Source organism: Danio rerio, chromosome 10, assembly GCF_052040795.2.
Source record: "Danio rerio strain M-AB ecotype USA chromosome 10, GRCz13ab, whole genome shotgun sequence".
Classification (NCBI taxonomy): Eukaryota; Metazoa; Chordata; class Actinopteri; order Cypriniformes; family Danionidae; genus Danio; species Danio rerio.
Window position 1 is genome coordinate 23,962,435 of NC_141030.1, and position 16,606 is coordinate 23,979,040.

The 16,606-nt window shown below is 37.3% G+C and overlaps 1 protein-coding gene and 1 long non-coding RNA gene across 6 annotated transcripts in view; one reads left to right on the forward strand and one right to left on the reverse strand.

Annotated features, from left to right (window-relative positions):
• loxl2a (lysyl oxidase-like 2a) overlaps window positions 1-16,606 on the reverse strand; it is a 41,630-nt gene that overhangs the window by 14,644 nt on the left and 10,380 nt on the right. For all 5 annotated transcript variants that reach the window (XR_015500489.1, XR_015500490.1, XR_015500491.1 and 2 more), the window contains 3 exon segments: window positions 8,591-8,799; window positions 6,060-6,276; window positions 3,677-3,860 (listed from right to left, as the gene is read on the reverse strand). Coding sequence is in view for 2 of the 5 variants with exons in the window: in XM_087269644.1 (XP_087125770.1) it covers window positions 3,677-3,860; window positions 6,060-6,276; window positions 8,591-8,799 (610 nt within the window). In the remaining 3 variants the exon portion in view is untranslated.
• On the forward strand, window positions 11,038-13,016 carry LOC147842048 (uncharacterized). The gene is made up of 3 exons (XR_015501091.1): window positions 11,038-11,097; window positions 11,696-11,743; window positions 12,629-13,016. It is a non-coding gene; the product is annotated as an uncharacterized LOC147842048 (long non-coding RNA).

Genomic DNA, 16,606 nt, shown 5'->3' on the forward strand with positions numbered 1-16,606 from the left:
CTATAGTTGTGTTCAACTATTTTATTTTAAAGGCAATCAAAGAAATCTGTCCTTTTTAAAAAAAAAAACAAAAAACGTTAATTTCTGAACACATGAACACAAATAATGCCTAAATAATGCCTAATTTTAGAAGAAAAACTCAGATGGCACTTAAACGTTTTGCATCTGAAACACATACAAGTAGGACACCTGACTTGGTACCTTTTAGTGGCTGAAGATTCAACAAGAATTTAATATCAACCAGATGTCAAACACAGAAATCTTTTACCAGAGTCACGTTTTTTCCCCGTAAGGTCAGCTCTACCGATCACATCAGATGAGAGTAATCGCCTTGAATAAATAGATTATAGGAGAGTGCTATGAGAGCACTGAAGAAGTATTTGTTCAGACTAGGCAAACCAAATAGTTGTTTACCTCAATCTTAACCTTCAAAAGAATGATAAAATTAAGTTTAGATGTAGCACAATAGCACTTTTGTTTGCAATGCAGTGTAAATCAAAACACTCTGGCAGCCATTTTAAAGAAGTTCTCATAGCTGAAGGCTAAAGCAAATATAAAGGTAGACAACCAACTTGTGGGTCGCATTACGCCACTTTCAGACTACACAATATTAACCTGAGTGTTGTGGTGATTTGTAAACCGTTTTATCTTTTTTGGTTTGCACTGAAGAAAAATAAAACAAAGCTATTTTTGCCACGAATACACCAAAAATAACAAAATGTTGTCTTTGTTGGACATTTTGGAGTGATCAATTCAATTTTAAACCTGCAGAATGGAATTAAAGCTTACAAGTGTGCAGGTATGAATTGCAGGGGGATAGATCCAACTTAATAAATTCATTTTTTCTTGTCTATGGGAATTAGAAAAATCAGTCCTGTGATTCCTGTCCAATCAAATCGCATATAAAAGGTAAATCCCATTATAATAAACTACCTCAAGGCATGGGTGATTTCTAAATGCAGCTAACTGTTTGAAAGCATTAAGAAATGTCCAAGAATTGTCCAAGAAGATGTCCAAAATCTTTATGTGTATTGACCCAAAGACTGTTAAGATGCATGTCACTGATGAGACGATGATGGATGTTTACTTTATAATGATCGAAATGGCCTTAAACACCCAGCAGGCACAAGACATCAACATGACATCAGATTGGCATTGTAACAAACGTTGTGGGGATGTTACATTTGGTTTGGAAATGAAAATCGGGTTATGGAATTTAGTTGCCATACCTAACGAATAAATATCAATATTTTACGTCAAAATGAAATTGGTTTAAGATGTTGGATTTTGTTTAGTTTATAAAACAATTTTAAATTAACCAAATATCAACATAATTTTACATCAAAATAAAATTGTCCTTATTCATTCATTCATTTTCTTGTCTTAGTCCCTTTATTAATCTGGGGTCGCCACAGCGGAATGAACCACCAACTTATCCAGCAAGTTTTTACGCAGCGGATGCTCTTTAAGCCACAACCCATCTCTGGGAAACATCCACACACACATTCACACACACACTCATACACTATGGACAATTTAGACTACTCAATTCACCTGTACCACATGTCTTTGGACTGTGGGGGAAACCAGAGCACCCAGAGGAAACCCACGCGAATGCAGGGAGAACATGCAAACTCCACACAGAAACGCCAATTGAGCCGAGAATCGAACCAGCGACCTTCTTGCTGTGAGGCAACAGCACTACCTACTGCGCCACTTTCTTGCCAAAATTGTCCTTAGACGTTGGCTAAACATTGAATTTTGGTCTCTGATGTCATGACCTAAATTTAACCTAATATCAACATCTTATGACATTGTGTGCCTGCTGGGCAATAACTAAATGCAATACAGAATGTTATGTTTACACACATCCACAAATTAGATGTAAAGGCATCAGCTTTTTACAACGTAATACTACTCTGTATTGGAAGCTCTACTATTTACTCATAATTTTAGTAATATTTACAACAGATACTTTTACTCTACTTGCACTACATTTTTAGGCAAGTGACGGTACTTAAGTATGATTTTTTTAGAACTCTTTTACCACTGTAGATTATACATAATATACATCTGAACATCTATAATGCTTCAAAGCATTGTGAATCAATGATCCCACCCAGCAGCCTATTCTAAGAAATTATTCAGTTGGCAGTCTGAAACTGGCATATTTATCCCACTTATAGACTGTAAGTGTTCACAAGACACTTTTCTAGAAAAATATGTATCTGATACAGTATGTGAAACATCTATCTAATATGTAGCAATCTACAGCAGACACCTATGCTAGCACAAGTTAAAAAACAAATGAAATCTTCCATGGCCATTAATTGCCTAGTGCAAGAAAGCAAATATGTTAACATTTGTTTAATATCAAAAATTGGTCATCTTTGAGAATTGCATCTGTTGAAATCTGTCAATTGGAGGTTAATGTAGGTCAGAAACTCTTATTATCTCTTGGAAAGTTTAATTAATAAATGAGATATAATTTAAATAAATATTTTAATTTGGTTCACTAAAGCATGCATATTTATTACACAAATACACATTACTGAGAAAAGCACTACATAACCCTCATCCCGCATAGTCAATATATAATTGCACATTGCAAGAGCAGATGTCCTAAATATCTTATCATCTCTCAGCAAATCGACTGAAATGGATTTTCAACCGCTAGTATGAGGTCCCATCCAAACATCAGCTGAGGAGCAGCACATGCAGATGTTTAGCCACGCATTAGTCTCCTGGCTAACAAATGTTCACATCTGCCTCTAATGCAGTGAAGAGCTTTAGTAAAGAGAAGCGAACCATGAACATCTGATGAATGCCAGAAACAGGCTGTTGTACATTGTGTTGTTTCTAAAAAGGACAGCATGTGACATTATCCTTGCCTTCTGTTTAATGGATATTCATGTTTATTCAAATTTCTGAGAGGTACAAAAGAGAAGTGACATAAATGCTGTGCGTGGCTACTTGTCTTTTATTTAGTTTCTCAGAACAAACCTGTGGCTAGAGCTGCTATACGTCTCTATTTTTGGAAACAATAACACTTTCAAGTTATTCAATTTATTGCTTAATCTGATTATTTTTCTTCATGAAAATAGAGCAAAAATTAAGTATTATTTTTAATTTTACACGTATATTTTTTTAAAACTCTCAAAGTGTCAGTGGGTATTGCCACACAGCAAGAAGGTTGCTGGGTTTGTTTGTCCCGGCTGGGCTAGGAGCCATTCCTGTGTGGAGTTTGTCTGTGTTCCCTGTGTTCGCATGGGTTTCCCCAACAGTCCAAAGGTATGTGGTAGACATAATAACAAAATTGGCCAAAGTGTATAAGCGTGCATGTGAATGTGAGTGTTTGGGTATTTTCCAGTGTTGGGTTGCAGCTGGAAGGGCATCTGCTGCACAAAACCTATTCCAGAGTAATTGGCCATTCATTCAACTGTGGATAGTGAGTGAGTGTCAAAAGCCCCTGACTTGCACTTTATGAATCACTACGGACAAAAGATAAAAAATAAGCTAAAGATAAAAAAGTCACCAACTCCAACACCAACTTTTAGGACACCGAGTAGTTTGGTAACTAAGGTAAGAGTGTTCAGTCTTGATTCTCAGTGCCTCCAAATCATCTCAGTTTTACAAGCACTGATAAAACATATCATGCATGAAAAGCCACACAAACCTTGTCCTAACTTGGCTCCAGTGAGAGCCTCTTTGGCGCTTCCGAATCCCAGCTCTCGACACACTACAGTTGCAGCCTTCAGATTCCAGTTATCATCACACACTGTTCCCCAAACACCATTCTTCAGCACCTCCACTCTGCCTTCGCCAACATTTGCACCACCCCGCAGACGCACCAGGGGTTGCTAAGGAATCAGAGAGGGAAAAATTAGCAGGATGATCAATTCACACACCCTCGGTGACCCATGTTTGTACAGTCTAGCTCTCTCGGTCTGTGGATGTGATCCAGGTGATTCAGATGATTTTTTCCCCCCATTTGCCTGTATAAACAATCTCACTTCAGCTCTCTGAGGCCATGTTTAAATATTATGCAATCTTCTTTTTATCCAATAGGAAGCATGATTTAATGTACTACATGATTTTTTCAAGTGTCACCCTGACATCCAGCCTGAGAGAACATGATGATCTACAGGAAAACGTTATTTCCAGGAAAACAATTCCTTCCAGAAATGTGAGGAAGAGGCTGAAGGATGAGGGAAAACAGACTCGACTTCAACAACCATAAATCATCCCTGAGAAGGAATGAAACTCCAGTATTCAGAAATTGAAAAAGGAAAAAATGAACGAGCACTTGCAGAAAAATACAGTCTGTGAACTCAGTGCAAACTGGTAACCGCTAACTCCTCCATGATGTCATTGCTGATGCCATGGTAGATTTTTAGGAAAGCTAGATATGTATTCCAGCATCAGTCTCTGTGCACTTCAGTGCTAAGCAGGGCTAATCAAGAGGAAGCTAATGCTAACTTCATGCTTTGTTTATTCCACTGACTTACTATTATCCAAATTGGACATGTTTTACAGTTGAAAGCCACTAATATTCCGTATTTACAGAATTATGGCTTGTTTATTCATACAAACAAGTAGACGGTGACCCCAAGATCTTAAGAATAATATTTAATTCTACCATCACACACTATAAGCGCTAGTAGCTACAACTCCTCAAATGAAATAAGCTAATAGTAAATCCTTGTTATGATCATTACTATGCCATCCAATACTAACTATTGTCTGTGTTGGCAGGGCCGGCCTATACCACAGGCAATATAGGCAGTTGCCTAGGGCCCCGCATTTCTTGGAGGACCCCACGAAAGCTGCTTTTGAATATTTATTGTGAACATAAGCGTAAAGACAAGTGCGTATGTTTTAATCATAAACAATGTGCATTGCGCAATGCACAAACCCCATTAAACGTGATACATTTCACAAGGATTGTGAGAAAAAAAACATTTGATTAAAAGAATAGGTCTGTATAATTCATACATGTCAAAGCTGAAAACAATAATAAATACACAACAACAGCGTGAATAGAAGCAGAAAATATTAGAAATATAGCAGCACCAAACTCTATTTTGCTTAACATCGCACGCAGTCAGCTATTGGGTGAACTAGAATGATGTAACGTATTCCTAAACAGATTCCCCTTATCTCTCCAAATTGCTCACGTTCGATATAAACCTGAAAAAGTCTTACGTAATATAACATCAATAGAAATTTTATTCAGAAATGAAATGGCGTCCAAACGGCATCTTTATGGAGCCGAAAAAAAAAGAAGAAAAGAAAATCAGAGGACAAAAAGCAAGCTCAAAGTAATGTTTTGTTTTGCATAATACATTACTTAGTAGTACTTTGAAATACTAACAAACTTATTTGTTTATATATGAGTCAATATTTTTACATATGTGTTCCAGATTAAATATGTTACAGTTAATAAAAAAATTATACACTTAAATATTAAAATCAGTATTTTTGTGCTTTCTTACTGTTTTTACACCATTGGGCACAATTTATTTTTTTATCTCGCCAAGGGCCCCTTAACTCTACAGGCCGGTACTGCGTGTTGGATAGCCTATGTTAACATCTATATAATATTATTATATATTAATATAGATGTTAGCATATCCAACATGGACAATAGTTAGTAAACAAACAGTATGTCTGTATGGCAAGTTTTTCAGTAGGCTACAAACAACTAGATCACAACGCCAGCTTTGATGCTAAGCAAAATTTAGTAGCTACAGTACAAACAGTAAACTATATAAATTAGCACTAATGCTAACTTCATGCTCTATCTGTTGTTCATGACCTAAATGACAAATTGCCACTGTTGGACAGGATTTAAAAGTCTAAAAGCATATTATACTGTTAAATATTACTTAAACAAATATCAGGTTAGCCCAATGCTAATAAAAGCAAAACAAGATTTCTGCTGCTGATGACACTGTAAACTCTTTGGAAGTGTACTTTTATTTCAGCAACATTCAGCGGTACACACACATGTTTCCAACCACTCAAATCATAGCTAATGCTAATTTTAGGCTACCAACCTCTGGTCTGTAGGCTTTGCGAAAGCCGATGGAGGATGAGGGTGCAAAAGCTCTTCCAGGCACACAGCTGACCACCACAGGCAGACCACGTCCACATGTGCCGTTCCGCTTGGGCTCCAGAGCTTTGCCTAGTCTACAGCTGGACACGTGGGCTTCATTTCCAGTGCAGTTTACCGAGAAACCCCAGTAGTTCTTTTTTTTACGCATTGACAGTGATCTGCAAATCAGAGCCGCAGGGAAACTTCTGTTAATTGTGGTATTACCATTTAAGGGACATCACAATGATAATTTAGAGCATAGGTGTCAAACTCGGTTCCAAAAGGGCCGCAGCTTTGCACAGTTTAGTTCCAACCCTAATTAAACACACCTGATCAAACTAATTGAGTCCTTCAGGCTTGTTTGAAACCTACAGGTAAGTGTGTTGAAGCAGGGTTGGAACTAAACTGTGCAGGGCTTCGGCCCTTCAGGACTTGAGTTTGACACCCCTGATTTAGAGGGACACCTGTTAGAATTATTAAGAGGATCGGACATTGCCTGTGGCTGTAAACTTGTGCTAACCCAAGAAAACAGAACATTTCCTTTGATTCCACGGTACAGAGAAAATCATAGTGCAGGACGGGTCAACAAACAGCTGGATTTTTTCCCCCCTCCACGTTTCCTTTTCTCCAGATTAAGAAACTGGTTTAATAAGTACAGCCTGTTCTGGGTTCAAAGCAAGTGCATTTAATAAGTGAGCACTTTTTAATAAAGTCTACATTACTCATTATCTGTGATTTAAAGGGATATTTCACCCAAAATTCAGAATTGTGTAATCATTTACTCACCCATCACCCAGAATATAGGAAACTCCTACTCCATTGCATTTGTTTTTCCATCATCTTCTTTTGTGTTAAATAAAATGACAGTTTTTAGACATTTCGGTAACACTTTACAATAACAGTACATGAATAGCAACGTGTTAATATGTAAACTAAACATTACTTTGTTATGAATTAATGATGAGTAAATGCATGCGCTAATCATGAACTAACTTGAACTCATGCTACTCATGTTGTAGTTCATGTGTGAATAACGGCTACCTTAATTACTTGTTAATACATGATTGTGGGTTAATTAATGTATTAATTACCACATTTGTTTATGCTTAATTTAACCATCATAAACTCATGTTAATATATAACTATGTCATGACCTTACTTGGAGGGGCACATCATCAACCCATTCTTAACTACTCATGAACTCCTTATGCACATCTGTCTAGTGTGTTCACACTGAGTAACAATAGAAAAGTGTTCAGTCAACGTCAACAGTTTAAACACAGGAGCTGACGATGAGTTAATGGTTGATGCCCCTCCAAGTAAAGTCATGACATATTTATACATTCAGCTCATGAGTTCATGATGGTTACATTTAGCTTAAAATTAAATCTTAATTAATAAATTTTATTAAATTAATTAAATTAATTAATTAATTAATAACAGAAACAAGTAATTAAGTACTAAGAAGTATTTAACGTAGCCGTTATCCACACATGACTCATGTTGTAGTTAAAGTTAGTTCATGTTTAGTGCGCACCTTAACTTATCATTAATTCATAATAAAGTAATGTTTAATTTACATATCAACACATTATTATTTATGAACTGTTTTTGTAAAGTGTTACCAACAGTTTTGGGTGAACTATATCTTTAAGGCCATGTAATGTACCATGTTCATCATAGGTCTCAAACTCGATTCCTGGAGGCCTGCAGCTATGCAGAAACTATGCAGAGCTGCAGCCCTCCAGGAATTGAGTTTGAGACCATTGATGTACATTGAGTGTCCCATTTATTGCAAAGCCTGAATAACATAGAAGGCCCAGACTAAAAATACAAAGACTCACATGTCCAGTAGTTAAACGCCCCACATTTCTGAAATGTTCCAACTAACAAACATAGACATTCCTCATCTTTAAATATAACCAGGCATTACTTACTTTAGTGTGTGGCATATTTCAAAAATAAACCCATGAATACATCTAACAAACCAGTCTCAAATATTTTCTGCTCTATTTTTAAGAACGTATACAAAAATAAGGACATTGGCTATGTGTTTTGGTGCACAAATGTGGTCGAACCCCCGTTAAAACTATCATTTCGAGGCTGTTTTACTGTTAAATGTCCTTTGCAGAGTTCAAGAGGAAACACAATGTTCTCTACTAGATGGGAAACAGCCAAGACTTATGTTGGGAAACAATCTGGGCATGATTCACGCGGGGAGGCGTTCCCACACACACACACACACATCTGAGGGCTAAATAACTCCTGCTGAATTTTTTTCAAAGTTAATGTTACATTTGGGGAAACCTTAAAATCTCCGTGCAACTTGTTGACATGAACATCCAGCCTTCGTTCCTGCCTTGATACTTAATGTGTCATAATCACAAAAGCCTCAACACGGGAAATGAAAAGATATTACCGTTGTGTTTCTAAAGGAATGTCTGGCTAATGTCCATTTGTCATGCAAAGGAAGACAGTGAGTATTTTTCTTACCTGTAGACTTTGTTGTTGTAGTTCTTCTCTCCAGGGAAACCATACATTCCACAGGCGACTCGGCTGTTTAAAGGTGTCCACTCCTCATCGCAGATCTGCCTCCATTTGCCCCGCTCTTTCACCTCCACATAGCCTTCTGTAATGGGTATGCGCTTGAGGTGGGATGATATGGGTCTAATACGGATTTCCTCCACTCGTTCTTCAAGAGTCTGAGAAGGATGAGGAAAAAATGACTTTATCAGCAATTACCAGAATTTGCACTGTATTTCCAGAAGCACCAACATGAATCATTAGTTCAGATAATATTCTGAATAAGCAGAGGAAGTCCTGGAGATCTTCCCGTCACTCTTTAAATCAAAACATTTTCATGGTGGAATCTGAGGGCCAAACTGAGGAGCCAGATAATTCATGAATATGACAAGGCTGACAAGATATGGTTGTAGTTGGAATTTGGCCCAAAAAATTCACTTTGATTTCTTCAGAAATGCTCTCAAAACATTTCTAACAAGTTTTTTGGTGGTTATACTGCATTTTGAGAAGCTATTTTTTACCTTGAAGAACAGTAACGCATTAATCTGTCATCCAATCCATTTAGTTTGGGGAATCTTATAGCTTGGAGGAATATTGACTGTTATAAAATTCAAAAGCATCTTTGTTAGCTCCAAAAAAGCCCCCAGATGTGCCCTCATGAGAGTTGCTTGCCATGATATCAACTAAAAGGAATGTTTCAGATGTAAAAAAGTGCTATTAAGAGGGAGGTGGTTGCCGGACATGTTTCAGCTGACCACGGTAAACATTAGATGAAGACTGCGGGTAATTTAATTCCAATGTGTTTTACTGTGCATGTGTGAGCATGAAAGAAAAGAAAGCGAGAAAGTTGGCCGGCGGAATAAAGCCAAAGGAATGCGGTGGCCTCACGTGGACCTAAACGTTCTAGACGCAGAGTGAGCAGATCTGATGTAAATGTAAATATTACTATATAAAAGCCAGACGGATGGGTTGGGTATGGTTGGAGTGGGATTTTGAGTCAGACACTGCCCTGTTTGCTCAAGCACTGGAAGTCTAGAGGAAACCAAAGGGCTGAGTGTTAAGGTTGAGGGTGTGAGTTGGGGTCATCCAGCCAGATGCGAGGAAGAGCACACGCCTGTTGCCTGATAGTGTGACCTCCGCCTAAAGAAACCAGACCAGACATATTCCAGTGTGTATTTTTACACCAAAGAAATGCCCTGTTTGATCAGTCTCAGGTTTTTCCCCATAAAAAAAAAAAAAAAAAAAAAAAACTTTAGGGGTTGATCTATGATGATACAGGTGCATTAGAGCTTTTTATACATTGGGAATGTTTTTATGCGTGCACTCTGCCAGCTGAAGCAGACCTACCATTCAAAATGCGCTACAGGTGTTAGTGCTATATCAAGTACCTTTTAAGAATAAAATGTCAGACAACCTGGACACATTCTTCATAACATTTTAACCAAAATCTGTGCCTTGTGAGGCATGAAGAATGTTTGGTCCGTGATCTGACATGCTGAAACTAACAATGAAGCCAGTGTTAAAATCTCCCAGACTGATAGAATGACAAGTATGCCATTAGCCATCAAGCCTTCAAATCCAATTTTTTTGGAAGGAAAATATGCTGCAAAAGGACACATTTCCGTTCCCTCTTGGAACTGTAATGGGCAATGATTTGAAAATAACAAGAAAAAAATATGGTATTTTGGTATCCTGTTTTTGGTTAGTCTAGATGTCATTGGTTCTATTTGTTCTTATTTAAGGTTAACCATAGCAGAGTTAATTCCTTCCATCCATGTGTCTTTTGTATGCACCTTCAGGTGTGTCATAAGTAGGGGGAGCCATAGTACATAGGGCCATTTGAGATTGCACCACCATCTCCCGGTCCTGTTTTCCTTCTTCAGTGAGAACTAGAACCTACACTGTAAAACTCAACAGTCAACTTTATCAAAGGAAATGAGTGTAGTTAACTCAAAATTTACTGAAAGTTAGTTTTATTCAATTGAAAAGAGCTTTGAACTCAGTGTTGAAGGTAATAAGTTGATTAAATACCACATTACTTTAACCTAAATGGAGTAAGTCCACAGTACTCATATAATCAATCACACTGTAAAAAGTGCTACACTCACAAAGTTGGTTCTATCTACTTTAAATAATTGCAATCTAGTTAATTTTATTTGTTTTATACCAAAAAAATTAAATTTGCTTCCTCTTTACTTAAAATATATCAGTTTTTATATAACTGTATATTTTGAATAAAACTAATGCAATTTATTTGAGTAGATTTTTTTACGTGGTTATTGTGTAGAATAAATGTTATAAAAGTGAGTTGACACAGACAATTTATTAGAGCAGCTGTCGATGTGGGCAGGTGTTCATAAAACGTGATTTTTATAGTTTTGCATGACTCCTTTTTCATTGCCCGGGATTTAGCAGGCAGACGCAGCTTCTGCAATGGTCGACATTAACTGCTCCCAGCAGCGGATCTGATTAACACGGTAAGTTGCAAATTTAGCCGAATGATAATTGTAAAGTCATGCAAAACTGCTGTCTTCGCTAGGCAGGTGAGGTTTTAGCTTTGTAAATTGTACTGCAGCCTCAGGTATGTTAACAGTTAGACTGCTCTCACATGGAAAGCTAAGTTGGCTAACGCTAACCAACGCTAGTTTATGCTAATGATTAAAAGTGATATTATTGAGAACAAATAGTGAAAGTAGTTTTAAAACACTTAGTAGGTATAACTAACGTTGCAGAACCGATTAACAAGGTCACTGGTGGGCGGTCGGGGTGTGGGGGTTCAGTTTGCTAGCGCTAACTTAGCTAAAGTTAGCTCACCTAAGTTATAGCAGCACATTAAGGATGGATATTAAATGCAGAAACGTATGCAACAGTTAAGTAGTTTGTGTTTAACGTAAGAGAAAGTATAACTTAAAGTTTGTGTTTTAGAGATTTAGTCCATAAGTTTTTTAATGCTGCATAGTGAATAAATTACAGATTTACAATTTATTTTAACTTAAATTACATTTACTACTGATGTTTACAGAACCATTTAAACTGTATGCACCTCATTCTAAAATGCATGTTCTTGGTCTTTAGATACCAAAGTGATTTTGTTACCTGTGGATCTTCAAACTTCACATCCAGGTAAGAAAAACATTAGATACAACTACAGCTATAATTATTTGCAGGCAAGTAAAACATTGGTAAAATTGCAAACAATAGTGGGCTCCATAGAATTAACTTACATTTGATATCTGAAGTGCAATAGTAATTTTTTACTGTTTTTTTTACACAGATATTATGTGTGCAACAGTAAAAACAGTATAAAAATATCCTAATGCAGTTTCTTATTATCTGTCAGTCTTTCAATAAAGCTAACTGATAACACTGAATCACTGAACTGTCATTTGCCAGTGACATTAAATTTGAAGAAAAAGTCAATTAAATGTAGCTTTAGCAAAAATTTAATGTAAACCTTAATGTAATGTGTAAAATGGCAATGTATTTATTTATTTTTTTAATAAAATTTGTATTATGACGTGCAAAGTTTGGTGCAAAATGAAGATGACATTTAAATTATAGAACTTGTATTCTATAATTTTCATATAGCCATTTTCAAACAGTTTTAATATCTAAATTAAATACACATTCTTATGCTTTATAAGTTGCCAAAATAAACAAAAAATGTAATACCTAAATTTTAACAATTCTTTGATTGACAGGAAAACACAATGACATGCACTGTTACACTGAGTAAAATCACAGTTTTCTTTAAAATTTGATAACTAAAAACACCTGGAATAATGTAATTACACAACCTCTATAACCTTTTTTTATTTTTTAAATAGAAGTTAGGTAATTTTAACTAAGGTAATTTTTAACTGATAAACTAAGGTGTTTCATCCATGCATCATTCTCACTGCACTTTTGTAACTTCACTTGTAGTTATTTCCTATTCAGTATTTAGCTATTTAATGTTGTTTGGTAGCAACCACCTGAACTCCTGTTTCTTTTTGTCTCTACCAATAGAGTTGTGAGGAATCAGAGGTGCATGCGGCTGCCCACGGGAAAAATTTGCCATCAGCCCAACACAGTTTGGATTATCATAGGACTGTCAGAGGTTTGCCAAACCTGTCAAATGCATGATGGCTCCTGTTTGGACTTACCGATGTCCTCGACTTCAAGTATCCATCAAAACTGTATACATTTGAGATATATTAGAGACTCTTTGTGGGACTGGACATTATGCATCCTAAATCTTCATCAAAATATGCAAATCTCCTCACTGAGTTGCCTTGGATGATTTCTCAATAGGATCTGGTATTATTAATGTTTTTATTTATGTATTGTGTATGTGTAGCCACATTAATGGCCTATTTTGTAGTCACTATTAAAAGGAACATCGATTGATATTGAATACATGTTATGGTCTTTAATCCATCTTCCCATTCTTATTTAATTGTTATTGACAGGAAAGTCTGTTTATCTGTTTTTACTAGTGTATATTGTGCTTACAATATAGAAACGAAGATTTATTTTCTGAGGTTACAGCCAGAAGTCAATTAAATTAGTTTTAAATGACATATGCATGGTTAATTTTATTTAGATCATTAAGTTCATAATACTTAATTAAAATGAGTACAGTCAACATATAGCAATGTATAAGTAAGTTAAGTTTAACAAAAAAAGTAAGTTTATCTGATTTGAGTAATTTTAGAAATATTAGTTGGCTCAACTTAATTTTATTGCATTTGTTTTAAGCAATATTTTAGTGTTTAAAATACTTAAAGGCTGGAAGTTGAATCAACCTAAAACGTCCGATGCAACCACTTGCCTCACTTTTTATAAGTTAGATCTAAGTAACATTTTTTACAGTGCAGTTTCCTCAAACAGTTTGAGTTGCCTTAACTTATTGGGTAACAGTAATCAGTTGGTATGAGTTCTCTTCATTTTTTGGGGTTTTACTGTGCTCAAATTGCTTCATTTACTTAAATAAATTAAGTTCACAGTACTCATTAGGATTAGTTTTTGAACATAAATGTTTTGTTGCAATCATTTTCCTTAACTTTTTGGGTTTTACAGTGCTTACATACAGCCCAGATTTCCTGGGTATGTAACTGTGCCCTGATGTGTGGATTATTTCACATTTTTAGAAATAAATAACATTAAGAGTTCAGTTTACTCAACCTAAACCTGCCAAGTGTGAGCGTATACTTTGACATTGCACTGAAAGTCACTTTTAAGTTAAAAGAAGCAAAGCTGAAAAAACAATAAATTTTTCTTCAACCTAGGTTATTATTTATCAGGGGTCACCACAGCGGAATAAACCACCAACTATGCTAGAATATGTATTAAGCAGCAGATGCAATTCCAGCCACAATGCAGTGTTGGGAAAGTCTCACATTACAAACACACTCAATTTAGTTAATCAAGTCTTTGGACTGTCTAGAAAACCGGAGCACTCAGAGGAAACCCACGCCAACGCTGGGAGAACATGCAGACTTCAAACATAAATGCCAACTCATCCAGCCGGGACTCAAAAACAGCAACCTTCTAGCTGTGAGGCGACAGTGCTAACCACTGAACCACTATGATGACCATGTGTCCAATCCTACTGGACAAAAAAATACTGCATATCGCCAATAAGCAACTAAGATTGCAGATAAGATTGCAAATCCTAATCTATAAAGTCAATCTATAAAAGATAAGATTCACCAAAGGTTTTTCAGTCCCTGTATCTGAATACACCCACTTCTCTACTAGTTGAACAACGGTACAAGGAGCTTGTCCAATGTGTAAAAAATTACCCAGATGACCTACTCCTTTAAGCAAGATTCTGCAGTGCACAACTGATTCCTATCCCCTCATAAAAATAAATGCTTCTGCAACAGCATGTAAAGGCCTACTCACACTATGCTATCTGTACCGTGCCCAGGCCCGTTTCCCGGATCGTTTGAGAAGTGTGAGTGCGCTGAATCGGGCTCAGGCACGGTTCACTTGGCCGGCCCTGGCCCAGTTGGAAGAAATGTGCCTGAGCGTGGGTCACTTGGGTGAGTGCAAAACACGCCAAAGCCCGAAACTGAAAGCAAGACGTGACTTTTAAGGGACTGTTTCATATGGATTTATTAATCATTCTTACTGTTCAGTGAACGCAAACGGCCGTTGTTTATTAAATACGCAAACCCCTCACTGCACGACAACTGAGCACCTTCAGCAAACCTCCTAAATCCTGCAGCACATGGGGTTTATGATTGTTTATGAGCGTCAAAAGTGGCTGATCTGTTCGGCGAAACATCTGACTGCGTGTCACCGCATCCCTAAAAAGGACTAAAGCGATATAACTAGAGAAATCTCCACTGTGCTGAGCGAAAGCGCTTACTGAACAGCGCAGCATGTTGTTATGTGAGTGCGGGCCGTCGGGGGACACGGGAGAGGGGACAAGCGTGCTTTGGCCCGGTTCGAGGCAACTGTACATACTGTGAGTACGCCCTAAATGAACTTTGAGGTTCATTAAAGGACATGTGAAGTGCTTTCAAATGTGCATTTCTTTTATTCAATGTTTGTAATGTTTGTACCATTTTGTTTTATCACCGCTCTGCCAGTGAGAGTGGTTAACCTCAAGCAAATCAAATGTGAAGCATCTTGAAGATGGCGGGGCATGTCAGATACAAGAGAGCATTTGATTGGTCATGATTTGATGAGAAACAAGTTGACCTTTGATCCATTTAGGTGGAAGTGACAAACTACAAGATTTACATATTAATAATGGTTTTATATCTCCTAAATGCAGATTTTGTCACTGTTTTGGTGCGCACTAGCTTATAGATATCCTAAACTAACTATAGTAATACTAACATCTAAAACACTTCTGCTAGCCATGTGCTAGCCACTGTTAACATGTGCATGACCAAACAGACTTCATCTTTTCTTCATTATGTGTGGGTTTTTGGTGTGACAAAGAAGTCTTTGAGACTATAAATGCTGTCTGTCAGCACTGGTATGTCTATGACATAAGCACTTACACTCATTCAATTGAAAAAACATTTCCACATCTGCCTGCTTTTAAGATCAGAGGGTCCATGCGTAAGTGATGGAAATGGTAGCAGTGAGACTCCATGAGGGAGGAGGAAGCCCCTCATAGTCCAGACATTCCTCTGTTGCCAAGGAGCCAGCTGGGACAAAACCGCCTTCATTTCACGTTCAGGAATCCAGATATCAAAATATTTACACGCCGTTAATGTTCCTCCATAGGGCTTCTCAAGGTGGGCTAGGGAGAGGTGACGGTGTCTGGAGCGTATGTGCAGTCAGAATCTCCCCACTAATTCATTTCCTGCCTCGTGTTTCACGCTGGTCCTCCACGTGCATGTCCTAGGGACACACTTGTTGATTAGGCAGGTTTGTGGTTTTGGGGAATGTTCAAGGGAACAGGAATTTTAGGCGCTTTTTAAGGATGTAAAAGGATAAAAGGGAGGAAACCTTCGAGGATTCAGCTGGTATATAAACTCCTGTTGAAGTAATCTCCAAGAAAGGGGCCACACTGAAAACATCTGGATTCTGTGAAGTGAACATATGTTCACACAATCATTCCACCCCCCCAAAAAAAGAGCTTCAACAGCTCAGTGTGTCATCACTCCATCATTCTCAAACATGAGACATCTTCACACCACTACTCCAAATCCAGCCTGTCTTACAGTCATCTGCGAGGAATGGCATCATCAGACTGGCTTTTGTCTACAGGGTCATTTCTGTGTCAGGACATCACTAACAACTCTGTGTGTGAACAAAAAGTGACGGAGAAAAGATGGCACAGTGAACTCTTTGCAGGGTCACAAGGGTCCCATGAACAAGTCAAATCCAAGGAAACTCTTGATGTGACCCCTGAACTCTCCTTTCACAGAGCATTTTTGGGGCATTTTTTGGCCTCAACCTTGGAGATTCTTTACAGACGACTGGTTTTCTACAAATCAGGATCAGCTTAGAACAGCTTGAGGACAAAGACACTGTTGA